The 27,549-nt window shown below is 39.3% G+C and overlaps 1 protein-coding gene across 2 annotated transcripts in view; it reads left to right on the plus strand.

Annotated features, from left to right (window-relative positions):
• The first annotated feature begins 2,456 nt into the window (after window positions 1-2,456).
• PPM1D (protein phosphatase, Mg2+/Mn2+ dependent 1D) overlaps window positions 2,457-27,549 on the plus strand; it is a 52,703-nt gene continuing 27,610 nt past the window's right edge. Inside the window, exons 1-3 of one of the 2 annotated variants that reach the window (XM_074223542.1) lie at window positions 2,457-2,990; window positions 7,551-7,779; window positions 25,571-25,695. In XM_074223542.1, coding sequence (XP_074079643.1) covers window positions 2,537-2,990; window positions 7,551-7,779; window positions 25,571-25,695 — 808 coding nt within the window. In that variant the 5' untranslated portion in view covers window positions 2,457-2,536. The remainder of the gene's footprint in view (window positions 2,991-7,550; window positions 7,780-25,570; window positions 25,696-27,549) is intronic. The other variant, XM_074223543.1, reaches the window with a different exon arrangement.

Raw genomic sequence — 27,549 nt, forward strand, 5'->3', positions numbered from 1 at the left:
TTTTAACCTCTATAATTTTCTGCATTGTGATAGGTTTGTTAGTCTCAACTTATCACATGAATGCAAAACTGAGGTATTTCTCCCATTACACACGTTATCTCCAACTTTGCTGTATTCAATCAATCAATTAATAAACATTTAAGTGCTTATGTGCTACGCACTATGGTAAGTTCTGGAGATGAAGTATGAGATTTCAAGGAGCTTATATTCTAAGGGGAACAATATGAACATATGTAAAATATTATGCATAATTCATACAAAAGGAATACAAGATGGTTTGGTGAAAGGGTGTCCTTAGAAGCTGGAGATCCCATCTGGGGAAAGCAATAGGATAGCCTTCAGGAGCTGAGTCTTCAAGGAAGCAGATTCTAAGTAGCTGGGGATGATGGTATTTCTCTCCTTGGCTATGCTTTTGACTTTTCTGGGCCTCAATATCTTGCTGCAGGTGAGGTGACTATTCTAAGTTCCTCCACTGACTTCAGCCTTCACACCTTGAAACAAACATCTTTCCCTGTGGCTTTCCTCATCTGTAACACCTCTATGCTGTTCTTGAACCCTTTCCCACCGATGAGATTCTCCTGGGGTCTCCTATGAAGGCAGAAAGCCTCAAACTGCCTGTTACTCTCCCCCTCCAGCATTTCAACTTCCTCTTTGTTTTTCCCTCCTTTAGAATGCAAGATCCCAGAGAGCAGTCGCTTCCTCTTTGCTTTTATTTGTATCCCCAGCGTAGCACAGTGCCTGGCCTCAAATCAAATATTTAATAAAGGCTTTTGCTTTGCCTTGCTCTTAAGGTGGATGAACATTGAGATGGTAACTTGGGTGAGAGCAATTTCAGTGGAGGGTTGGGGTGGGAAGCCCGACTGCAGAACTAAAAAAGTGCAAGGTAGGGTATAGTCAGATTTGTGAAGGGGTGTGTCTGAGGAAGAATAAATATAGTAGAGTCTTAAAGGTTTTACAAGTCACACTGCAGAGTTCCTGAAGACGTTAAAAGTACTATCCTATTCTTTTTTCTTTTAAAGTTTTTATTGAGTTTTACAATTTTCCCCCTAATCTTACTTCCCTCCCCCCACCCCCCACAGAAGGCAATTTGTCAGTCTTCCATTGTTTCCATTGATCCCAATTGAATGGGATGAGAGAGAAATCCTATCCTTAAGGAAAAAACAAAGTATTCAAGATAGCAAGATCAGACAATAAGATATCAGTTTCTTTTTTCTAAATTTAAGGTAATATTCCTTGGTCTTTGTTTCTCTGGATACAGATGGCATTCTCCATTGCAGACAGCCCCAAATTGTAAACGCTATCCTTGTCAATACACTTTTTGAAGAGGAGACGGTAGATGGGAAGAAGCTTCCTTCACAAGTAATAATGTCCAGCTGTGGGCCCTACGAATATTTTGCAGCCACTTCTCCAGTAAATACAAACCTCTCCTCAAACTATGCTTAGTAAAATCCATCCTATTTTCACCAGTTTTTTTTCCTTTGGGGGAGGAGCGTCTTTTCCTAGCCTTCGCCCCAAGGAACAGAAGCACCAGCCCCGGTTCTTTAGCGCGGCTTCGGTTCTAAATGACACTGTACTAGCTTTTAGGAAGCTCCGAATACTTGGTCGGTGTGGGCTTCACAGACGTGCCCTTTGGTGAAACAGTACAAAAAAAAAGATTGCCCTTCGAGAAGGCATTATGCAACTGAAGAGAGAAACTTCCCAAGAACTTGACCTTTTCGTTAAAGACCGGTGTAAGATTCCATCGCGAAGAAACCCATCCCGGGGGCGCTCTGAGAGAAAAGCGGGAGGAGCACCCCCACGGCAGGCCGGGCTGGGGGCCGGGAGCCTGGAGGGGCGGCGGGTCCGTCCGTGGCGGGAGCCGGAGAGCGCCACCCTCGCTGCGCCGGCCTTCTGTAAGAGGCGGCGGAGATTTCGTGCCCCGTGCTGCCCGGCGCAGTCAGTTCCGCTCCCGCGGCTGGCCGAGCCTCCCGCCCCAGCTTCCCCGACAGTCCCGACCGAGCGCCGTAGCCGAGAGGCGAGCGGCCCCGACAGCGAAGGACGAGCGGCCGCTCCGCTCTCGCGAGATCTCCTCTAACCCAAGCGAACAAGCGCGGTGGGGGCGGGGCGGACAGGGAAACGAGCGTTGGGGGGAGGGGACGGGTGGCCCTGCCCTGCCTCGGGATTGGTCCGAAGTCGAGGGAAAGAGGCCGAGTGGAGAGTGACGACAGCGGAGGGGAATGACGGAGCTGAGTAAGTAGGCCGGGGAGGGCGGGGCGAGCGGGACCGAAGGGCGTTGCGCAGGCGCCGTCGCCAAGCCGCGCCGGGGGATCGTTGTTACCTCAGCGAACGTAGAGCTCGCGGGACAAGCCTCGACCCCGCGCGCCCCCTCCCCCCGCCTGCTCGGGGCCCGCCCCCTCCCCCCGCCTCCTCCCCTCCCCCCGCTCGCCGTCGTCGAAGATAAACAATAGTTGGCGGCCGGCGAGCGCGCAGCCTGGACCTCGCGCGGCCGCGCTCGGCGGGCGGGCGGCGGGGCCGCGAGGGTCCCGGCCATCCGGCCATGGCGGGACTCTACTCGCTCGGGGTGAGCGTCTTCTCCGACCAAGGCGGGAGGAAGTACATGGAGGACGTGACCCAGATCGTGGTGGAGCCGGAGCCGGAGCCGGAGCCGGGGCCGCCCGCCGAGGACGAGCTCCCGCCGGGCTCGGCGCCGCCGCCCCCCGAGGAAGAGACGGGCCCCGCGGGCGAGGGCCTCTCGGGGGCCCGCCACGGACCGCGCGAGCCGGCGGGGGGCGCCGGGGCCTCGCCGCGCCGCCGCCGCCGCCGCTCCTCGGTGGCCTTCTTCGCGGTGTGCGACGGCCACGGCGGCCGGGAGGCGGCCCAGTTCGCCCGGGAGCACCTGTGGGGCTTCATCAAGAAGCAGAAAGGCTTCCGCTCCGCAGAGCCGGCCGAGGTGTGCGCCGCCATCCGCAAGGGCTTCCTCGCCTGTCACCTGGCCATGTGGAAGAAGCTGGGTGAGTGACCGTGGCCGTGGCCGCTCGCGCCGACCGCCTTCCCGCCTTCCCCGGGCTCGCGCCCCCGGCCCCCTCCCCCCAGCGTCCGGGGCGCGGAGCCTGCCCGCCTCCCCCCCCCCCCCCCCCCGCTTCCCCTCGGAGCCGGACGCCGAAACGAGCCGAACCTCCCGCCTCCCCGAGCCCCCGGCTGGGGCACGTCCCCCTGGAACGTGTGCCCAGCCTCCCCTCGGGGGCCCGGGCGCGCCGCGGGCCCGACCTTCGGCCGCGTCCGGGCCCGAGTTCCGGGCGTTCGGCGGGGGTGGGGGCGAGAACGGCAGAGCGGGGTGCGCGCCCTCGTGGAGCTGGAAGCCCAGCGACCCCCCAGCGCTCCGCCGCCTGCCCGCGAGCGCCCCGGACTTCCGAAGAGTCGCTCCCGGCCTTAGAAGTTTCCTTCTCCTGTCCTAGACCCTCCGCTTGCTCCTTGGCCGCTTAGACTCGTTCTGTTTAGCTCCTCCCTATGCCCCTTGGGACCGCAGACCAGAAAGGACATTGCTTCACCACTCTGGAAGAGAGTTATTAGACCATTCTCTAACCCCCTTCCTAATTCTTACAAAACCGAGAGAACGTGAGTAAATTACGTGATAAAGGACTTCACTATGTTTTGGCATACCATAAGAAGTTGCTGCCTAGAACTTCCTTTAGGAATTCTTTTAAAGAATCACAACCCAGATAAATCGAGTTAAATTACTACATAACTCAAATAGATCTGATTAGGTCTGCAAGAAAATATTTTGGAAATGCAAAAATTCTGGTTTTGGAGTATAACAAAGCCGCAGGCAAAAGGATTATGTGGTTATTTTGTTGAGTAATTTTGAGAGCCGGTTCCATAATGTTTGAAAGGTCAGGAGGCTTTAGTAGAGATCTGGTCTTGTTTTTGAAGACTTCTGCTCAAATCCTGCCCTTTGATAACTATGTGACAATAGAGTCACTCTAGGAACCTTTGGCAGCTCTCCATTATGCTATGATCCTAGGATGGGGTTGGAGAGAGGGGGAGGGAGTTTTCATTTGGAAAGCTCCTGCAAAATAAACTCCAAATGTAAGGTCAGGGAAACTTATTTGTTTAATAATTTCCTGCACGTATCTTCAATCGATGTAATATTAAAAAAAATCCCCATTGTGCTTTTCAGAACTTTTTAATATTTCTTGAGTAGCATACTTAATTAGCCAAATACAAGATTTTTTTTTTAAAAAAAAAACGCTGGTATAGTAAGTTGTGACTGGGGAAAGAGACTCCTCCCAAAGTCAGCCTGGCTTTTTGCCCAGAGTTGTGGGATTGAATCGTGGATCAGCCAGTCAGTTGCTGATAGAGCATTTTCCCAACCAATCCCAGAGGCTCCATTATACATTTGTTTTGTTTTGGAATATGAAGAAAAGAGTTGAAAGCAGAACGGCAGAAATCTACCACAGAGTTGTACCTTCTGTGCAAGGAAAGACTACAAACAACTGTAAATTGAAGTGTAGGGGATGGACATAACCTTTTGTTAGTGGAATTATGGCAAGTTTAGTATTTAAATGAAAACATACTACCCTAGCAAGCTTCTCTTAATTAAAATAATTTGCTTAGAATCACTATTGCTGTTATTTTCATAAATTATGAAGTAGTCCTTTGTTTACAAATGTATGTTTTTAGAAGAGAAATTTTCTGTTAGGCTTTAGTTTTAGTTATACTCTAGACTTTTGTAGGGACAAATAAAGCAAAGAATGTTTTTGTCACACATACAGGCTTCCATCTCCAAACCTTAGATAAAATAATCCTCTTTCACCCTAAGTGATGGTGTTCTTTAAAATCCTTTTGGAGCAAAGTACAAAAGAGAGTATGGAATGCTTGACACTAAAAGAGATGTATTTAGCATTTAATTCTGGAGGAATCATCCTAGTTTCTTGAGCAAGTACATGTAGTAAATAAATTGGCTTCCAGCTTTCATACAAATTCCAGGGTACAATAGAATCCTTCACAGCATAAGGTTGTGAAAATAGTTAAGTAAAATAGCATGGAGCTGCGTGATTTGGACTGAAGGTATATGTAAGTTTATTCTTTATTAGACTTTTGTTTGTTGGAAGAGAGGTTTGATATATTTCCTGATTTAGTATCATTGTTGCCTAGTGTTTTTGGTTAGAGTTTTGTTGCCATTTAAATTTTTGTTTATATAATTGTAATATTAATCTTTTGCTTCTACTTTGATCCCTTTATATTATATCAGTATTTCCTTGGGTTTGCTTTTGTTCTACAAGATCAAGTGATAATCTTGTTATATCTTACAGTTTATTTAGCCACTGGACATACAGTTTGTTCTCAATTTTAAAATTACAAATAGTGTTGCTTATGGATAAGTTTCACAAATCTTCCAGTGTATCTCACATTCCTTAAGAGATTTGTTCAGTTGTCCTGAGAACATCATAGTTTATAGTATAACCAATTGCAAAAGTTTTTTTCCCCCATCCCCTAAGTATTTCCTTCTATGGATGAAAGGAGAAATTAGTTTACCTAAAAGGGAAAATGACTGTTTTTAGGGTGAAGGAATAGTATTTATAATGGGGTGTATGATGACTAAATGCCGATATATCTTTTCTTTCTATTTATTAGTAAGCCTTTTCTTTTCTTCCCCCTCCCCTCTTCTTGCCTACAGGTTAGAAATCTTATTGTTTATTTAATTTGGGCCTTTGCTTACTTGGAAAACATGTTTTATCTGAAATTTGATATCATTTGAATAGAGCACCAAACTTGAAGTTAAGAGTATGGTAGAGTTCCAATCCAGCCTCAGACTCTTATTTGTGACAAGTCACTTAACCTCAGTTGACTCTTCCTCCTGCCCCCCCACTTCCGAAAGATCCAGCACTTTTTTATTCCCTAGTCCAGTTTAGTTTCAAAGAACAGACCTTGTACAAATTTTATTATGTTAAAGCTTCAGAGAAAAATGAATATTGTATTTCTTTAATAGATTTTTAGTTTAGGAAAAGTTTTATTGATAATTAATACTGTAGTATCCATAGGTAAATCTAATTTAGAGCATAATAAAAATGATAAGGAGAGGAAATCTCATTTTTGATATCAGACTTATAGATGGAAGGAACCTTATATATACTTAATCTAATTCAGTCCTTCTTCTCTTCAAAGGGAGACCCAGAGAAGTTAAAATGATTTGTTGAAGGCCACAAAACTAGCTAGTGACAGAACAGGTACTCAAATTACAGGTTGTATTGTTAAGGCTTTAGTGTGAAAAAGAAGTTGGTTGACACTGGTGTATGGTTCATTCATCTGTTGCCTAATCTATGATATTTGCTTTGCTTTATTCCTTTGAGGTTTTAAGTTTGTGAGAATGCATGCCTATACTAATTTTTTATTTTATTACATTTTTACGATTGCAAATAATTTGGATCTAGTGAAGAAGTTTATTTCTCATTTTTTTTGTAGAAGGCAAAAGCATGTTAGAATCTTACCTTTAGAGATCTTTTAAAATCTTATAAATGCATATGTTTTATAAATGTTTATTGTAATTTAGTTGAGCATTCAAAGCTCTTAGTGATTAGGTAAATAAATTATGGGCAGAAGAAAGATGGAGATAAATGGAAAGACAAATATGAAAGGTAGACTTGTCTCTTTGGGATGGTATTTATAAATAATAGGGACTATCAGGATTTCTCAGAATTTTTATTAACTTGTTAGATCTAACATATAGGCAACTTTCTTAGTTATCTTGTGTGTTTTCTCAGGGAGTTGAATATAATTTTTATGGACTACTGGCACTTTTTTAAAATTACCTAATAAAACTATCAAAGCTGTTGCTTGAAATCTTTTTTTACCTACAATATTGCTGGGTCCAACTTTATTCAGTTAAGACATTGTTTAGGTTCTTTTGGTTCTCTGTGGGAGGTATTAAACTGTGTCACCTTGGAAGTTATTTACTGCTCATTTCTAAAATTCTGTGATTTTTTTTCCTTTTGTTTTTAAGTTTCTAGCTCACCTTAGATGTTGTAGATGTTAGATTAACATTTTCTAAAATTAACATTGAATAGGAAATAATGATTTTCCAGCTATCAGAAATAAGCAGTTTTAACATACACCTAGCCTCTAAATGTTAAAATATAAAGTCCAAAGAATTTTGCAGAAGAAATAGTAATAAAATTGAATACTTTTATTCTAAGGTAGAAACATTGAGATTGAACTAGATTAACTTTTTTTGTTTGTTTTTGCAAGGCAATGGAGTTAAGTGACTTGTCCAAGATCATGCAACTTTAAGTGTCTGAGGGCAGATTTGAACTCAGGTTTTCCTTACTTAAGGGCCATTGCGCTATTCACTGAACCACCTTAGCTGCTCCTTAGATAAACATATGTTTGATAAATTCTTATGATCAGTATTAACATATCTTGTTTGACTATATTTGACATTTCCTTATTTATTGCTTTGTGAAAGTTTTATCTTTTGTGATTAAATTTTAGTATTATGTATCTGCTTATATTTTTTTGTTAAGTTTGTGTTGAAATATACAAGAATAAAACCTATGTTTCATTTCTTATTACAGCAGAATGGCCTAAGACTATGACTGGACTTCCCAGCACATCGGGCACAACTGCAAGTGTAGTTATCATCCGAGGCACAAAGATGTATGTAGCTCATGTTGGAGACTCAGGCGTGGTCCTTGGAGTTCAAGACGACCCAAAAGATGATTTTGTCAGAGCTGTGGAAGTGACACAGGACCACAAACCTGAACTTCCTAAAGAAAGAGAAAGGATTGAAGGACTTGGTGGGAGGTAGTGTATTGTTAAGTGTTATTTTTTTCCTTTTTCTGTTGCCTTTTATTAGCATGTATGTGCGTATATCAAAATTCTTAGCATATTTTCTTTACTAAAGTTGGAGGCATTCCTCATTTTCTTCTCCACATTGTGGAGTGAGGAAGTGAGGAAGATCTGCATTCAAATTAGACTTCAAATATTTACTGGATTTATGATCCTGTGTGAGACCCAGACACTGTTTCCTTTAGTTTCCTTGTCTGTAAGATAAGGAATGTTTTCAGGGTTGCTGTGATGATATTCTAAACACTTAAAATAATTCTGGGTACATTGTAAATACTATATAATGTTGGCTATAGTAATATCATCATCATCATATTGTATCAGAGGAAGTTTTGTCTCAGTGACCAGTTCATCTTTTCCTATCATATAATCCCATTTGAGGTATCTTTTAATCATGTTCTTTGCAATTCCTATTTATATATTGCATCCTAGACACACCTACCATGTGTTTTTCAGAGGCCATACTATATTGTGTCTTATCTTGCTGCCTCTTGGAAAATTATAGTATTAAAAAAAATGGGCTTTTGCTTCATGAAATTTAGGCTCTGATCTGAAAGCAATTCAGGCTACTCTCCTTTTCAATTTAGAGTTTAGATTGTTGCCTGCCTTTATTTCTTGTCCGGATATACAGCATTGCATGATGAAAAATCTAGACTGTTGACTTTTTTCATTCATTTCACCTCTCCTGTACTGTAGATGGGTACGCCATCTTTGAGTGAGCTTTGAGTGATTATGAAGCTCGCTTCCAGGAAACTTTAAAACTGCTTTGAAGCATAATACAATCAACTCAATGTTTTCTACAGACATTAGCATCTGGAAGAGCTTAGCATCCTTAGGGAAGTCCTCCTCAAACTGGAGTGTGCACTATTTCTCTTTCTTTACAGTGGTAAATATCTTTTAGTGGGAGAATAATTTTTTTGTTTTTTGTTTTTTACTTTATTATTAGATCATTGCATGCTATTTCTGTAACATTTTCTAAGAAATTCTGAATGGTGTTGATGTATGAAGAGAAAGTTTGTTATAAAAGAACATAGAAGAGGTGACATTTTGTTGTAACATATATAATTGACAAAAAATGTTTGCATAGTGATATCTTATATTCTCAACACCTTTCAATCACTTAATTTGGAAATTTGATCTCTAGTTGAATGGAAAGCCTGCCTTGTTCCACACTAATAGCCTCTTTGAAAGTTCTCTGTGTGGAAATGAATTATTGTCTTAAAGATGTTATATTCTTGGAAATGTAGGTAGATAAATTTGTAGTTTTTAACATTTACTTGGTCTTTTTGTATTAATAAGATTCAAGAATTTTTTTAAACTTTTGCTATCTTCAACTGCTTTGGCTCTTGCTTATTTGTCCCTTAGTGGTCCCACAATTACTTTCTCTTTAGCATGGATTTTGTTCTCTATATAAACTTAATCTAATCCACCTTATTTTTCCATGTATTTTCTTTTAAGTATCATTTCTTCTTCCTCTAAACCTTTGCTGATTATTAGGGTTCAGGTATGGTGGTTCCATTATTTTTTCACAGTTTTGTAGTCTTCAATTTTTATCCTTGAATGTGGTTTGGATGATTTTTCACATTTTGATAGCTTGTCAGGTTTGTAATTTCATCACTTCTCTCTGATTTAAGATTATAATGCTTATATTTGTCCACTTTCCTTTTTTAAATTGCCCTAGAATCAGAGATTTGCTTTCCTTTCTACCAAGTCCAATATTCTAATATTTTTTCTTTTGCCTGTTGAAGCCAGATTCTGCTGTTATTACTTCCTTTTCTTCTGACCCTGCCAATTATATATTAAAAGTGTAGGTACTTTTGAGGATAGAAACTTAATTTTATTATGATATTTTTAGTTTTTAACTTTTCTAATCACAGATCCTTTGACATTTTGATAAAGTCCAAGGATACTCAGAATAATTTTTTTTTTTAAGGATTTTGCAAGGCAAATGGGGGTTATATTCTCAACACCTTTCAGTCAATTGCAAGATGGAGAAATTGTTGAATGGAAAGCTTCCTTACTAAATAACCTCATTCAGTGTGCCCTTTATTTGTGTGTAAATGAATCAATATATTAAAAAAAAGTTCAAGGAACCCAGTTTTCTAAACTGAAGTGGAACATCAGCTAGAAACAGGGAATGTAAGTAATAAAATGGGAGTGTATTTAGAAATTACACTGAAATTGTAATTTTTAACAAATTTTTTTTTCTTTATTTTATTTTTTTATTCTCATTTTGTGCAAATGTTTTTTTTTTACATTAATAAAATATTCTTGTTTAAGAGTAAACTGGGCGGCTAGGTGGCGTAGTGGATAAAGCACCGCCTTGGAGTCAGGAGTACCTGGGTTCAAATCCTGTCTCAGACACTTAATCATGACCTAGCTGTGTGGCCTTGGGAAAGCCACTTAACCCCATTTGCCTTGCAAAAACCTTAAAAAAAAAAGAGTAAACAAATACTCCTCCCCCCCATGAATATAAACTTGCTTGGGAGATAAAGGGGAGAGAAAAAAATTAAAGTTAAAAAAAATAATAGTAATAATTGTACGTATGGCCAGCTGGCGCAATGGACAAAGCACCAGCCCTGGAGCCACGATCACCTGAGCCCACATCCAGCCCTGTACACCCAACAATCCCCCAGCCGTGTGACATGCAAGCCACCCAATCCCCACTGCCCTGCAAAAACCAAAAAGAAGGGAAAAAAAAGACCCAAAATAAAATAAAATAGTAATCATAGTAGGGGTGGCTGGGTGGCAGACAGAGCATTGGCCCTTGAGCCAGGAGCACCCTGGTCCAAATCCAGCCTGCTATGTGGCCCCAGGCAGGCCACCCAGCCCCATTTGGCCTGCACCCTCCCCCAAATAATAATAATAAAAAATGTGCTTCATTCTTTGTTCCAACACCAACAACTCTGTCATGGGTGGATCGCATTCTTTATGGTAAGTCCATGGCAAAAGTTACATCCATATTTTTCCAACGTTGCCATTGCTGATCGCAACTCCCTCCTTTCATACTTCTCCATTACCATGTACTATAATTTCTCTCTCCTTTCACTTTGACTCTGCTGTAGGGTCGCTGAGTGGTGCAGCAGACAGATCCCTGGTCCTGGGGCCAGGAAGCCCCAAGCCCCCAAACCACCCCTTAGGCCCAGCATCCACCTGGCCCTATGGTCCGGGACAGGCCATCCAATCCCAGCCCCTTGCAAGAAATAAAAAAGAAAATGTGTTATATCTGACCACTCTCCCTCCATGGTCCATCCTCTCCTTTATTCACATCCCCACCCCTTCTCCCTGCTCCCCCCCCCCTTCTTACTCTAGATGTGTATACCCCATTGAGTATATATGCTGTTTCCTCCCCTAACCACCTCTGATGAGAGCGAAGGTTCCCTCATTCCCCCTTGCCTCCCCCCTTCCATATCATTGCAATAGCTCATTGTAATTAAAAAAAATCTTATTATATGAAATATCTTGGCCTATTCCCCCTCTCCTTTTTCTTTCTCTCATTACATTTCCCTTTTATCTATTGACTCCATTATTACACCATATTTTATCATCGAATTCAGCTTTCTCCTGTGCTTCAACTATAAAAGCTCCCTCTATCTGCTCTATTAACTGAGAAGGTTCATATGAGTATTATCAGTGTCATTTTTCTATGCAGGAATACATGAAGTTCAACATCAAGTCCCTCATATTTCCCCCCTCTCTTCCAATCTCCATGCTTTACCTGAGTCCTGTATCTGAAGATCAAACCTTCTGTTCAGCTCTGGCCATTCCAAAAGGAACCTTTGAAATTCCCCTGGTTCATTGAAAGTCCATCTTTTTCCCTGGAAGAGGACATTCAACCTTGCTGGGTAGTTCATTCTTGGCTGCATTCTAAGCTCTTTTGCCTTCCGGTATATTATATTCCAAGGCCTACGAGCTTCCAGTGTAGCTGCTGCTAAGCCCTGTGTGATCCTGACTGCAGCTCCACGATATTTGAACTGTGTCCTTCTGGCTGCTTGTAATATTTTCTCCTTGACTTGGGAGTTCTGGAACTTGGCTATAATATTCCTGGGGGTTGGTTTTTGGGGATCTCTTTCTCAGGGGGATCGGTGGATTCTCTCCATTTCTATTTTGCCCTCTGCTTCTAGAATATCAGGGCAATTTTCCTTTAGTAATTCTTTGAAAATGATGTCAAGGCTCTTTTCCTGATCATGACTTTCAGGCATTCCAATAATTTTTAAATTACTTTTCTAAGTCTGCTTTCCATATCAATTGTTTTTTCAATGAGATATTTCACATTTTCTTCTAATTTTTCATTTTTTTTTTTTTTGGTTTTGAAGTATTGATTCCTGATTTCTGGTAAATTCATCAATCTCCCTGAATTCTATTCTTTGTCTGAAGAATTTGTTCTCCTCAGAGAGTTTTCTTATCTCTTTTTTCCATCTGGCCAATTTTGCTTATTAAGGCATTCTTCTCCTCCATAACTTTTTGAACTGTTTTATCCATTTGACCTAAGCTGGTTTTTAGCATGCCATTTTCTTCAGCATTTTTTTGGATTTCCTTGACTAAGCTGCTGACTTCATTTTCATGTTTTTCCTGCATCTCTCTCCTTTCTTTTCCCAGTTTTTCTTCCAACTCCCTCATTTGATTTTCAAAGTCTTTTTTGAGCTGTCATAGCCTGAGCCCAATTTCTGTTTTTCTTGGAGTCTTTAGATGCAGGAGCTTGTACTTCCTCATCTTCAGACTGAGCATTTTGATCCTAATTGGGCTCATATGAAAAATATTTCTCAGTGGTTTTCCTCTTATTTCTCTGCTTGCTCATTTTCCCAGCCTGGGCCTGGTTTTGGGTGCTTACTGAGCTTTTGGGACACTCCCACAAGGGCCTCAGTGTGTGAGGCTCCGTCCTCTCCCTTAGTCTGTGAATGACCATAAGCACCCCCCTCTGCCAGGGGCTGAGGTGAGGGGGGAACCCTGCTGTTCTATGGGGGGGGCCTAGACTGGGATCAGGATCTGAATGTGGTCAGAGCCCCAGAGTCCTGTTCCAGGGGCAGAGGACAGAGCTGGGCAGTCTCTCTCTTTTCACTTCCCTGCCTCAGCTCAATGGGCTCATGCCCTGGAGGCTCCTGCTTACCGGCTCTGCTTGCTTCTGTTCCTGGATCTGGGCTGCTGAAAGACCAAGCTGCTTGCTGTGTGCCCTGAGGGTTTGGCTCCATGTGCTTGCTCTGGCAGAGGTCCCCTGCTGTTCCCCCACTTTGTGCCTGTGCTCCCCAGCGGTGTCTGCTGCTGTGAATCCCGGCTCCCAGCGCCCTGGGGCTGCCTCCGGGAGGCTGAAGTTCTTTGGCTCTGGCAGGCCACCCCTCTGGTGGGCCGCCCCTCCGACCCCGGGGAGCAGAGCCTTTCTGCGCTTTTCCAGGTTACCTTGAGTAGGAGAACTGTATCACTGGGTCCCTTTGTGGGTTCTGTCTCTTGAAAGTTTAGTTAGAGTCCTTAGTTTCAAGATTTATCAGAGAGCACCTAAGACTCGATCACTTCTTGTCACCATCTTGGCTCCACCCCCTTCCAAATTATTTTTCCAAAGTTTTGCAAAAAGATTTTTTTTAAATTTTGAGTTATATATTTTTCCTCCCTCCCCAGGAAATAATCTGCTGTATTTTATACGTATATAACCATGTTAAACATATTTCCCTATTAGTCATTTTGTGAAAGAAAAATTAGAACAAAAAAAGCATAAAACATTTTAAAAATTGAAAATAGTATGCTTTGGTCTGCATTCAGACTTCAAAGTTCTTTCTTTGAATGTAGATGACATTTTCCATCACAAGTTCTTTAAAATTGTCTTTGCTCCTTGTACTGCTGAGAAGAGATAAGTTTATCACTTGATTGCTGTTAATGTTGTTCACTTCACTCAGCCATCATTTCATATCAGTTTTTCTAGGCTTTTCTGAAATCCACCTTTTCATGATTTCTACAGAAAAACAGTATTCTATCACATTCGTATCCAGTACAGTCTTTTTGCAACAACAAAAGTTCAAGTTTTTCCTAAGTTTACCCTGATAAAATTAAATGTGTTGGTGGGGATCTGAGTTTTGTACTTTTCCTGATTGACAGTTCTTACTTAACCCTTTTCTTTTGAGGTTAGAAGGACAAAGTTCCTGATGATGGTCTAAGAATTGTCATCTTATTGTATTCAATTATCTTTGAATATAATGGTGAAAGAAAAAAGTTTTTGAAAGAACTTTCTGTTAGAATTTAGTCCTTAGACTAGATTAGTCATTTCCTAGCAAGGAAGATATTATTGACTGAACTGCTCCATTTGGTATATTTCTTTCTTTCTTTTTTTTTTTTTTAGCTTTTTGCAAGGCAATGGGGTTAAGTGACTTGCCCAAGGTCACACAGCTAGGTAATTATTAGGTGTCTGAAGTCAAATTTGAACTCAGGTACTCCTGACTCCAAGGCCAATGCTCTATCCACTGCATCACCTAGCCGCCCCCATTTTGCTATATATATATATATTTTTTAGGTGTTTGCAAGGCAAACGGGGTTAAGTGGCTTGCCCAGGGCCACACAGCTAGGTAATTATTAAGTGTCTGAGACCGAATTTGAACCCAGGCACTTCTGACTCTAGGGCGGTGCTTTATCCACTATGCCACCTAGCTGCCCCTCATTTGTTATATTTCTAAAGTGTTTTTTTTTTTAACCAGAAATTTTTTTTTTATTTTAGCCAGTTTTGGAGAAATAAGCAGAAATTCTTGCAAATAGCTTGGAAAATGGACCTAAATGCCACTGTTTTTAAAGCTTCTTTAATTTTGAAAGGTTAAATGACTTGCCCATGATTATATAATAGATAAATATTTGAAGTGAGATTTTTATTTTTTGAGGTAGAAGTTTTAAAAAATCAGTTTTTTCTGAATTTAACAAAAAAGCAAATAAAATGATATAGGTTGTCGATTAGAAGTATCTAGTAGATTAGAAAAAGAAGAAATTATAAATAATACTGCAGGTCTCTACAGTGTATCCATACTTAATTTTTTAAAGTATAATAAGATCAAGTTATAACTTTCAAAGTTATCCTGTTTCTTCAAGGTGGAATTTAAACCTAAGATTTTTCTTTGTGCCATCTAGGATTTTACAATCTAGTCAGGGGATAAGATATCCATGCAGCTTTAATAGTTTAGCAATCTATAAAAGTGCTTCATGACATCTGAGGGAGGATGTTATTAATAGTAATAGAATCAAGGAGTGCTTTTTATTTGGCATTTGAGTTTTTTTTTAAAGAATTACTTTGACTTCAGCAATGGAAAGAAATGGAAAATATGTTGGGGATGAGCATGGAGACACTGATAGGATAATACATGTTCAGATAACACAGAGCATTGGGGTTTTTTTTGATTGCAAGGATTAATGATGTAAGGCTAGAATGATGGAGGGGCACCATTTTATGGGGATCATCGAATGCTGGGCAGAAGGGTTTAAATTGGATGCTCAGTTGATTGTGAAGATTTTTCATCAGAGGTATAAACATGGTCAAATCTAACCATCAGGAAGAGTATTTGTCAGCATTATGAAGGAGAGAGGCAAGCATAGAAAAGATTAGAGGCTGACAATAGAGACTCTGAAGACCTTACCCCTCTGACACATGATGACTGTATAACATTAGGCAAGCCACTTAACCTCTCATAATGTAGGCTTTGATATAGCCTATAAAGTAAGCTGCAAAGCTGCTGAGCTTCACTGGTGGAGGAAGTATCTTATGCTGTTGAAATCATAGATCCATATCTTAGGCAGTTAGACACCTCAGTGGATAGAATGCTAGACTTGGCATCTACAAGACCAAAGTTCAAATCAAATCTTACTGTTGTATTTCCGCAAAAGTAAGACTGGGCCTTATATTAATTTTTGTTCCAAATGATGTATTAAGCCTTATTTTCTGGAGATTTCATTATTTGATCTGTTCTTTTCTCTGCAAGGAAGCTCTTCATGTCTTTAGCTCTGTGAGTGCTGCTTGAATCCCATGCTAGCAGAATTCTTTGGCCACCTCACAAAACAAGTGGCAGCGTTAAATCGACCCAGTTCCTTTAACTGCTTTGTACACCGGACTTTTTCAATTTCAAGAATATTCTTATCTTTCTTGCCCTTAGTGATGATTAGAGGTGGGGCTTTTTTTTTCATCCAGATGTTATCAAGTGTGCATTTCATTTATGCATTGTTTCTGTAATAACTTTCTAGTTCATCTGTTCACATAGGCACCTGCTTGGGTATTTACAAATACTGAATTATAATGTATTATCGTTTATTTTAAGTTTTAATGTTAATCATTATTTAATTAAATAATGATTATAAAGTGCTTGGCACGTAGTAGGTACTTAATCCTTTTTTTTTTTTCTTCACTTCTCCCCTCTGATGGAATATAGGTAAGATCTGTTAGGAATAGTTATAGTTTTGCTTTCAGGTGGTAATGAAGCTTGTAGTTGGATGATTACAGTGGGAATAGAGAGAATGGATAAAAGATACTGGGGGGGGGCTAGGTGGCGTAGTGGATAAAGTACCTGGATAAAGCACCAGGGCCCTAGAGTCAGGAGTACCTGGGTTCAAATCTGGTCTCAGGCAATTAATAATTACCTAGCTGTGTGGCCTTGGGCAAGCCACTTAACCCCGTTTGCCTTGCAAAAACCTTAAAAAAAAAAAGATACTAGTGGGGTGAAACTGAATACTCAGCAATTTAATTGGAGAAATTAAGTAATAAAGAATAATCAACTGTTGCCAATATTTATTCTAGCCTCTTCTCCTTGGTTAGTTCTTTGTATAGCATTTACTGAAATCTTCCTTTGGCATTTTGATTTTTAAAAGGCAGCAGTGTTTTTTGTTAGGAATGCATTTTTGACTGCTTTTTGATCACATATTTAATAAACAAACATTTCAGTGACTATTTCCAAGCCAACAAATTCAGATTTTTTTGGATTCTAGGAGAGAGATAATATTTTAGCTTTGATTGTTTTGTTTTATTTAGAAGATAAAATGGCTGCTGATTCAACTGATGTTGAAGTGGATTTAATTTAGTTGTTTTACTTTTGGAATATATCTAACTTACTTTGGAGAATATACATATAAAACTTAAGAATGTATAAAAGGCCCTTTTGTGTACAGTTTTGTCTCCACTGGTATTATTTTTCTTGTATCTGTTCTCAATAATCCCTCAGACCAAGGCAACTAGGTGGTGCAGTGGATAGAGCACCAACCCTGGAGTCATAAGGACCTGAGTTCAAATTTGGCCTCAGACCCTTGATGTTTACCAGCTGTGTGACTTTGGGCAAGTCACTTAACCCCATTGGCTTGCCAAAACAAACAAAAATTTTAAAAATATTTAATTCCTCAGACCTTCCTCCATACCTAAAATATACTTTCTTTTCAGCCTAACTTCAAGACTCAGGTAACTTTTCTTTCTTTTAGCATTCCTTAATCTTTCCTGCTCCACCAATTTGAAAATGAGTTCTTTTTCCTAGAGCACTTTGCTTAAGAGTACTTTTTCCTAGAGCACTATGCCTAAAATTCTCCTTTTAACCCCATAATTGCATACCTTGTGTATTTGGTTGTATGTTTGTCTTATCCTTCTTCCTTCCTTATAGAATGTAAGCTTTAAATGCCAAAACCCAGATTTATTTTTATTTCCTTGATGCCTGACACATTTACATAAATGTTTATTAAATTTAATCAAATTACTGGTAGATCCAAAGTTTACCTTGCTGATAAGAGAACTCACAAGGAAGGAAGTAACAGTGGCAGAGAAAATGACTGCTTTTTGAGATCATGACATCTTTCAAGCATTCTAAGTTACAACCCTATAAGCAGCCATTTGATAAAATTGAATGTTAAGACAAGTTAAAGCAGTACTCGTAGGAGATGTCAGCCTTATATTTTTGTTCTATAAGAATGCATAGAAAAAGGGAAAAAAAGCAATCTCAGAAAACCTATAGACTCTCTGGTCTCCCTTTACTCCTCAATTTATAACAAACCACCTTCATACATAGGTTGAAGCTATTCAATTTGACATCTTTATTCTAATTTTACTAATTTTACTTTATTCTAATTTTACAGTGGCCTAGATACTTTTCCCTTCCATAGAAATATGTAATTGAAGCACTTAAAGATGTAGATCTAGAGTAAACATTTAGGGATTATTTAGTCCCACTCTCATTTTAAAGATTTTATTTATTTTTAATTTTACAATTTTTCCCCTAATCTTGCTTCCCTCCCTCCACCTCCCCACAGAAGGCAGTCTGTTAGACTTTTTTCCATTTTTTTCCATGGTACACTAAGTTGAGAGAAATCATATCCTTAAGGAAGAAACATAAAGTATAAGAGATAGCAAAATTACATAATAAGATAACTTTTTTTTAAAAATTAAAGGTAATAGTCTTTGGTCTTTATTCAAACTCCACAATTCTTTCTCTGGATACTGATGGTATTCTTCATCGCAGATATCCTAAAATTGTGCCCAATTGTTGCACTAATGGAATGAGCAAGTCTATTAAGGTTGACCATCACCCCCATGTTGCTGTTAGGGTGTACAGTGTTCTGGTTCTACTCATCTCCCTCAGCATCAGTTCATGTAAATTTTTCCAGGTTTTCCTGAATTGCCATCCCTCCTAGTTTTTAATAGAATAATAGTATTAGGTTTTTGCAAGGCAAATGGGGTTAAGTGGCTTGCCCAAGGCTACACAGCTAGGTAATTATTAAGTATCTGAGACTGGATTTGAACCCAGGTACTCCTGACTCCAAGGTCGGTGCTTTATCCACTAAGCCACCTAGCTTCCCCCTACAAGTCGTGTTTTTACCCTTTTCATAATCTCTTCAGGATATAGATCCAGTAGTGGTATTGCTTGATCAGAGGGTATGCACATTTTTGTTGCCCTTTGGGCATAATGCCAAATGGCTCTCCAGAAAGGTTGGATGAGTTCACAGCTCCAGGAACAATGCATTAGTGTTCCAAATTTTGCACATCCTTTCCAACATTAATCATTGTTCTTTCTAGTCATATTGGCCAGTCTGAGAAGTGTGAGATGGTACCTCAGAGATGCTTTAATTTTCATTTCTCTAATGATTAGTGATTTAGAGCAATTTTTCATATGACTATGGATTGCCCACTCTCATTTTACATATGAAAAAATTGAGCCCCAAAGAAATGAAGAAACAAGGACACGTAAACCTTATGAAGCAAAGCCATTTTTTTTACAGAATTCTTTTAAAGTAAACAAGTGTATTTAGTCCTGTTTAAAAATAAAAATATTTTTCTTGTCAGGATTAACCTATACTTTTGTCCTTGTCTAACTTTGTGGGACTTTGGTACATAGCTTGTCTCTTTCTACGTTCTTTGCCTTCAAAAAATTCACAATAATCATTAAAATGATTTGATATTAGTTAAAAAATAGAGATAGTTTAGTCATTGGATTTGGTACACAACATACAGAAGGAAATGCTGTACCATATCTTGATATATCTAAGGATAACCCCAATTACTGTGATAAAGACTTAACAAAAATTGCTGAGATGTTAAGATAAACTACAAATGAATACATGATATAATTATAGAAAGTCACATTATAAACAAATTAGAGGAGCAAAGAATGAAATACCTTTTAAAAATATAGATAGGGTTACTTTTCATAAGTAAACATAGGATAGAGAGGATCAGAAGGGGAAAAAGGATCATTTAATTACATGAAATTAACTTTTGTTCAATTAGTGTATCTAAAATTAGAAGTGACCTTAGGAAACATTTTTGCAGCAAATTAAAATTTTTTTTAATATTTTGTTTTCCAATTATATACAATAGTAGAAAGGTTTAAATTTTACAATTTTTCCTCTACCCTCCCTTCCCTCCCCCATCCCCCCACAGAAGGCAGTCTGATAATCTTTACTTTGTTTCTATTCTTTACATTGATTGAAATTGAATGTGTCGGGAGAAAAATCATATCCTTGAGGAGAAAATAAAATATTAGACATAAAATTATGTAGTGCATAAGATACTTAAAAAAAATTGAAGGTAATAGACTTTGGTCTTTTTTTAAACTCCAGTTCTTTCTCTGGATACAGGTGGTCTTTTCTGTCACAGGTGCTCTAAAATTGTCCCTGATTATTGCATTGATGGAATAGCAAGTCCATTAAAGTTGATCCATCACCCCCATATTGCAATTGGAGTGTACAGTGTTCTTCTGGTTCTGCTCATCTCGCTCAATATCAGTTCATGCAAGTCCTTCCAGGCTTCTCTGAATTCCCATCCCTCTTGGTTTCAGTAGAACAATAGTGTTCCATAACATACATATATCAATCACAGTCTTGTTCAGCCATTCCCTAATTAATGGACATTCACTCAATTTCCAAATCTGTGCTACTACAAACAGGGCTACTGTGAGCCACATTCTTTTTTTGGTTGTTTTTCAGTTTTGCAAGGCAAAGTAAATGGCTTGCCCATGGCCACACAGCTAGGTAATTAAATGTCTGAGGCTGGATTAGAACTCAGATACTCCTGACTTCAGGGCTGGAGCTCTATCCACTGCACCACCTAGCTGCCCCAAACAGGGCTACTATGAATATTTTTGTACAATTTGGCAAATTTTTCTAATTCATCCAAGATAAGTAAGAAGCTGATTTAAATTGATAAGATCAGGAGTCATTCTCCATTAGCTAAGTTGTCAAAGGATATAAACAGGCAATTTTATTTTATTTCCAATTTAAAATACTTAATAATTGGCTATCAACCAGAATATGAAATTCAAAAGATTAATCATTAGAGAAATACATATTAGCGGCAGAGTCAAGATGGCAGTTTGAAGGCAGGAATTCCTGGAAATTCATTCCCCCCCAAAATCCAAAAGCTGTCAAATTATGACTAGCCAAAATTTAGAGGGGTGCAGAACCCACAGAAAGACTGAGTGATAACAGTTTTCCTTAGAACTTAAAAGTTCTGTGGGAAAGGTCCATTTCACCAGAACTGAGGGTTGAAAAAAGCCTCAGCACAGCCCAGGGATCACTGGGAACAGCTTGAAGGGGTGGTGAGAGAACTCCATTGCATCAGAGTGAGTGTGGAGCCAGTGTGAAGTGAGTGCAGGCCTTGGAGTAGCCCTTGGTTGAGAACCTGCAGCAGGAATCGGGGAAAGCAGCCTGCACATCCAGAGTGCATCCCACAGATGGTAAAGCGGTTGGGGTAGACTGCAGAAATTTCTCTGCTCTCCATAGGACAGGAATCTGCTATTTGCCCACACTCAGATCCAGGTTGCAATCTGAGCTTCCATACTATGGTAGCTGAGCAGGGACTCTCCTCACAGCTCCAGGGCGGGGGGGGGGGGGGGGGGGGGGGGGGGGGGGCTGTGGTTATCCACATATCAAACAAAGTACAGGCAAGAAAGCAGTCAGAGCCTCTTGTAAGACCTTGGAGGAATTAAGGTCCCTGTGGGGTGTCCCCAAAAACCCCTGAAAGCCTTGGAAGTGTGGTAAATCAGTAGTAGGCTGAAGAAATGAGCAAGCAAAAGAAAAAGAAGAATCTGACCATAGAAAATTATTTTGGTTTCATGTAAGATTCAGAACATGACAAACTCAAAGCTTCTGTATCCAAAATCTCCAAGAGAAATAGAAAATGGGCTTAGGCTATGGATGAGCTCAAAAAAGACTTTGTGAAATTCCTTTTTTTTTTTAAATTTTGAGTTTTACAATTTTTTCCCCCATTTTTGCTTCCCTCCCCCTACCTCCCATAGAAGGCATTCTGTTAGTGTTTACATTGGTTCCATGTTATACATTGATCTCAGTTGAATGTGATGTCAGAGAAATCATATCCTTAAGGAAGAAAAATAAAGTATGAGATAGTAAAATTATATAATAATATAGTGCTCTCTTTTTTCTTCTAATTTGACAGTAATAGTCTTTGGTCTTTGTTCAATGTCCATAATTCTTTCTCTGGATACAGATGGTATTCTCCATTGCAGATAGCTCAAAATTGTTCCTGCTTGTTGCACTGAAGGAATGAGTTAAGTCCATCAGGGTTGTTCATCACCCCCATGTTGCTGTTAGGGTGTACAATGTTTTTCTGGTTCTGCTCATCTCACTCAGCAAATCTTTCCAGGTTCCCTGAATTCCCATCCTTCCTGGTTTCTAATAGAACGATAGTGTTCCATGAAATACATATACCAGTTTGTTTAAGACATTCTCTTAATTTCCAATTCTTTGCCACCACAAACAGGGCTGCTATAAATATTTTTGTAGAAGTGATGTTTTTACCCTTTTTATCATCTCTTCAGGGTATAGACCCAGTAGTGGTATTACTGCACATTTTTGTTGCCCTTTGGGCATAATCCCAAATTGCTCTCCAGAAAGGCTGGATGAGTTCATAGCTCCACCAACAATGTATTAGTGTCCCAGATGAAATACATATTAAAGTAATTCTGAGGTTATACCCCCTCAAACATCATATTTGCAAAGAAGACAAAGGAGAAAAATAACAGTTGTGGTGGGACAGAGTTAAAAACAGGTACATCATTGTATTTTTGGTGGTTTTGTGAATCAGTCCAGCCATCCTGGAAAACAATCTGGAAACTTGTTCATCTTAACAATAGCACTAGTAGCTTGACAACCCAAGCTTAGATTTTTAAACTTAAATTAAATTTTTTTTTTGATTTCTGAATCTCAGTAATTGTTCTTTTGTAATCCTGTGAATTTTATTTTTTGCATTTAAAACAACTTTGAAGACCAATAAGAAAGGAAAATATAGTGGCCAAGAATAATTTCAGAGGAATGATTTCAGAGGAAAACATGCTGCCTATTTCCTGGCAGAGCGTTAATGGATTCAAGATACTGAATGAGTTGTACATTCGTGGAAATAACCAATGTGGGGGATTTTTTTTTTTTAAGGCTTGGCTATCCATATTTTTTACAAAATCTTCCCTCATGCATTGAGGTTGTAGTTTTGGGGTTGTCCCATTTCCCCTTCAAAAAAAGAAAGGAAAAGAATGTCTTTTTTAAAATGGTTTTTAAAAAATGAATAGTACAGAAGGCAGGTCAGAAAAAATAGAATAACCTCGAAGATTACATGTTGGAATTATCATATACTTAGAAAAACAAGCTGTACATGATAAATTTTCAGTTTTCCTATAAACAAATCTCTATTTTCAGAACACAATTAATAGATTGTTTTTATATTCGAAAAACATGTACTCTGTTCTTCTCTTCTTTTTTTAAATTTTATTTAAGGCAATGGAGTTAAGTATGACTCAAAGTCATACTGCTAATTATTAGGTGTCTGAACTCAGATTTGAATACAGGTCCTCCTGATTACAGGGCTGATGCTTTATCCACTGAGTCACCTAGCTGCCCCTTCTTCTGTTCTTTCTTGACTACATCTAACTGCTTGAAATCTGGCTTCTACTCTTAACTTTGCCCTACAACTGTAGAACTGTATGTACTCTTTGTTTTTGCAAGACAGTGGGGTTAATAGACTTGCCCAAGGTCACACAGCTAAGTATTAAGTATCTGAGTGGGATTTGAACTCGGTCTTCTTGACTTCAGGGCTGGTGCTCTATCCACTGCAACACCTAGCTGCTCTCAGAACTGTAGTCTTAAAGGCAATTTCTAATTGTCACATTTCGTTGCCTTTTCTTAGTCCTCAATCTCTTTGAAATTTTACATTTTTTTTTGACAGGCTACTCTTTCCATTTTGAAATATAGTTTACTTGGTTTTCATGATATATACTGCATTCACTTGGCTATGCTTCTGTTTGGTAGATTTTTATTACTTTTTAAATCTAGACAATAGTTAAATTCAATCTTTGGTCACTGGATTCTCATGCAGAGCTCTTATTAAGCACATCTGTAACCTCCATATAAATATCTATATAGACATATAGATTAATAGGAATAATTTTTTTAATCTGATTTTTCTATGAAGAGAGTAGTTTTACATTTCTGACTGCCTGTTGGACATCCAAATGAAAAAAATGCCCCCATTATCACTTCAAATTGCATATAATTAAAATGGAAATCCCTCAGGATAACTTTTTCTGCTAGTGGAACTATCCGTTATCTTACCACATAGAATCAAAATATACATAGAATCAAAATATTGGAGTTTTCCTAACTCTGACCTGTCACAGTCCTTCCTCATATGTACTCTTTCCCCAGTTTTTCTTCTGTCTCCCTTACTTGATTTTCAAAATCTTTTTTGAGCTCTGTCATAGTCTGAGCCCAATTTCTGTTTTTCTTGGAGCCTTTAGATGCAGAAGTTTGTACTTCCTCGTCTTCAGATTGAGTATTTTGATCCTTCTTGGGATCATAGACAATGTTTTTCTCAATGGTGTTCCTCTTTTTTCTCTGTTCACTCATTTCTCCAGCCTGTGCCTGGTTTTAGGGTACTTCCTGAGTTTTTGAGTATTTTTGGGTCACCCCCCCCCCAACAAGAATGTCAGCCTGTGCAGCTCTGTCTTTCCTCTTGGTCTGTGAATGACCACAGGCGCACCCCTCTGCCATAGGGCTGAGGTGGGGGGGGGGGGCCTGTTCTGTGGGGGCCCAGACTGTGATCAGGATCTGAATGTGGTGAGAACCCCAGAGTTCTGTTCCAGGTACAGAGGACAGACCCGGGAAATCTCTCTCCACTACCTTACCTTAGGTGGGCTGAGCACTCAAGGCTCAGTTGCCTGGGAGCTCCCGCTGGAGGGCTCCACCTGCTTCTGTTTCCTGGATCAGAGCTGCTTCCCCCCCCACCTTGCTGAGTGCCCTGAGGGCTAGATTTCACTGGCTTACCCTGGCAGAGGTCCCCCTGCTGATCCTCCAATTTGTGCCGGGTCTCCCTGGGATGTAGGTCAGGAAACTGCCCCTGCTGCCATGAGTCCCAGCTCCCAGGCACCCTGGGGGCTGTCTCTAGGAGATTTGAAGTTTCTTCTCTCTGGTGGGCTGCCCCTCTAACACTGGAGCGGAGCCTTTCCACTATTTTCCAGGTTACCTTGGTCTGGAGAATTGCCTCACTGGTTCTTATTTTTGAGTTCTGTCTCTCGAAAATTTAGTTAGAGTCATAATTTTAAAATTTTTCATATATTATGGAGAGAACACCTAGGAGAGGCTCTTCTTCTGTTGCCATCTCCATATGTACTCTTAATAATATTTCATTTATGTTCCTTTCTCTTTTCCTGTTATCAATACTCTTCATTCTGGTTTTCATTCTATTCTTGGACTATTTATAAAGCTTCATATTCAGCCTTTATGCCCCTTTAATTCATTCATACATCATCACCAGGTTTGTCTTTTTTTTTTTTTTTTTTTTTAAGTTTTTGCTAGGCAGTGGGGAAGGCCACACAGCTAGGTAATTATTAAGTGTCTGAGGCTGGATTTGAGCTCAGGTACTCCTGACTCCAGGGCCAGTGTTCTATACACACCAGGTTTATCTTAAAATAACGTTTGATAATATTACTTTCATGTTTGCCTAAAGTCAGTCAGTGGCTTCTGCTGCCTGTATCATGTAGTCTTGGCCTATTACTCCTTTATTTTTACTTTGTTTAATTTTTTTTGCAACCCCATATTGCTCTTTATAATATGGATTGGGTCTGTTTTCTGTCCCCTATGATGTCTAGATTTTTACATGAAATTAGTACTCAAAGATTTATTTTGGTGAAGGCATTTTCAGTCTTGTTTGTATTACTTTACTACCTAGCTTAGTGAAACTAGTGAAGGTGTGGGGGCAGAGTTAAACTAGTTTATTTATATTAGTCAACTTTGTTTTACTTTTTCTTTTTTTTAGTGTAATCAACAAATCTGGGGTTAACCGTGTGGTTTGGAAACGACCTCGACTTACTCACAATGGGCCTGTTCGAAGAAGCACAGTTATTGATCAGATTCCTTTCCTGGCAGTTGCAAGAGCACTTGGTAAGCAAGTTTGGTGGGCTATCCTACCAGTTAATTGGCTGTGAAGGAGAGGCATGTTCAACTAGCGTGCTTTGAAAAGAAGAACTGATCATTTTGAACTTTTTAAAAAAAATGCATTGTTAAGTGAAGAGGACATTAACCTGGAACTCTGTATAAATCTCTTCAGAAGTTGTTAATTGTCTCTGAGAACTTTGCCATCCCAGTGTTTTAGATTATAAAAATTGTTGATGTAGTTTAGTAGATTTTGTCTCATTGTCAAGTATTTGTACCTTATATAGCCTTTAAAGCTACTTAGAGATGTCTTCCCTATGTTAATTAAGAGACTTCCTCTGTTTGGTTCTTTAATACAAAAATCTTTTTTGTCTTTAGTAAGAGATGAATTGCCTTAGAGGAAAGAGACAATTTTCTAATCATCTTAATGAATGCAAATTTGTTTTTGTGTTGGTGGTGAGGAGGGCCTGCCTAATACTTGACTGGTTAAGGAGAGTGGGATGCTGTAGCTCTGCTAAATTTTCTTCCCCAATTTAAAGAGAATATTTCTTCTAGGTCTTACCCCTTGTCTTTTTACTTTGAGTCATTTCCCTTTCCCCAAATCAAATCTTGTTTTTTGACGAAATAGAAATAAGCAAAAGTTTCTATTAAGAAGCACCTGGCAGTGTATACATAATTCTGTCCTAGTAGCCATGAGGATAAATGTTTGTTGGGGAAGAGAGGTATGGGTGAACATTGCTTGTGAATTAAATACATTTTCTCAATGGAAATACTTAAATACAAATTATTTCTTGAAACTTGACTGTCTTGGTCACTTTTGGTAAAACATTTTGAGATCCTGTTTATTGTTTGTTCTTTCCATGATTTTAGAAATATGATGCCTCTTATATAGGAAGATTATAACTCCAGTCAGTCCCTTTCATGCTTTCTTGAATAGACTTAAAGTATATACAGTCTTATTCCCCAAGATTTTAAATATTTTGCGGGGGAATTATACAAGCCTCAGTATCCTGGTTTTAAAGATTGATAAACTGAAGCAGTAGTAAGTTTAAAATGCTTATGGTCATACGGTGAATCAGTGACCTAGGTGAGGTTAGGGCCTGGTGTCCAATAGTTCTGCTCTTCTCTGCAAATTATTTTGTTCTCAGTCCTGTTTATGGAAAGAGTTTTACAATTCATGGATTTTTATACTTCTATCTTCTCTTCCTTTATGTCTCTTGGATTTAAATGTTTTAAAATCACATTAACTTTTTAGTTCATTTTCTGTAAGTTAATGAAAGGTTTTGACTGTTGCCTGTTGCATCTGAAAGGGATTTTTGGAAACTCATTTCTTCAGTACTCATCTCTAAGGCCTGCTAAGTCCAGGAAGTAGAAAATGAAATACTAATCATTTGGTAGTACCAATATTGTTATCTGATTCCACAGATAGCAAATCTAAGATCTTATATTCACAATACCTTTTCCTTTAAATAACCTATAACAATTAAAATTGTGTGGAACTGATGGAAAATGATTTTTGGAGGGACTGTGTACTTGAAAACACTCAACAAAGATCCAGATGATATGCTTCTTTCTATTTTTTTTGGATACTGGGTTTACTTTATGTATCCTGCTCTGTTCAGGTGAAGGCAAGAACAAAACTGGCTTTTCTGTTTGTTAACTACTTCTTAGTACATTGTAGTACATTGTAAGCTTTTATAAAATACTTTTTCATTCACTCCCTTATGGAGAAGCCTTATAAGTTAGTAGACTTTTCAATATGACTGAATGGACTTTTCCCTATTTTTCTGTTGGAAACTTAACCTCTATAATTCTCTCTGGCATCATGTTAATTTTGGCAAGCTTATAGAACAAAGATTGTTA

The sequence above is a fragment of the Macrotis lagotis genome, chromosome 2 (genome assembly GCF_037893015.1).
Source record: "Macrotis lagotis isolate mMagLag1 chromosome 2, bilby.v1.9.chrom.fasta, whole genome shotgun sequence".
In the NCBI taxonomy this organism is placed as follows: Eukaryota; Metazoa; Chordata; class Mammalia; order Peramelemorphia; family Peramelidae; genus Macrotis; species Macrotis lagotis.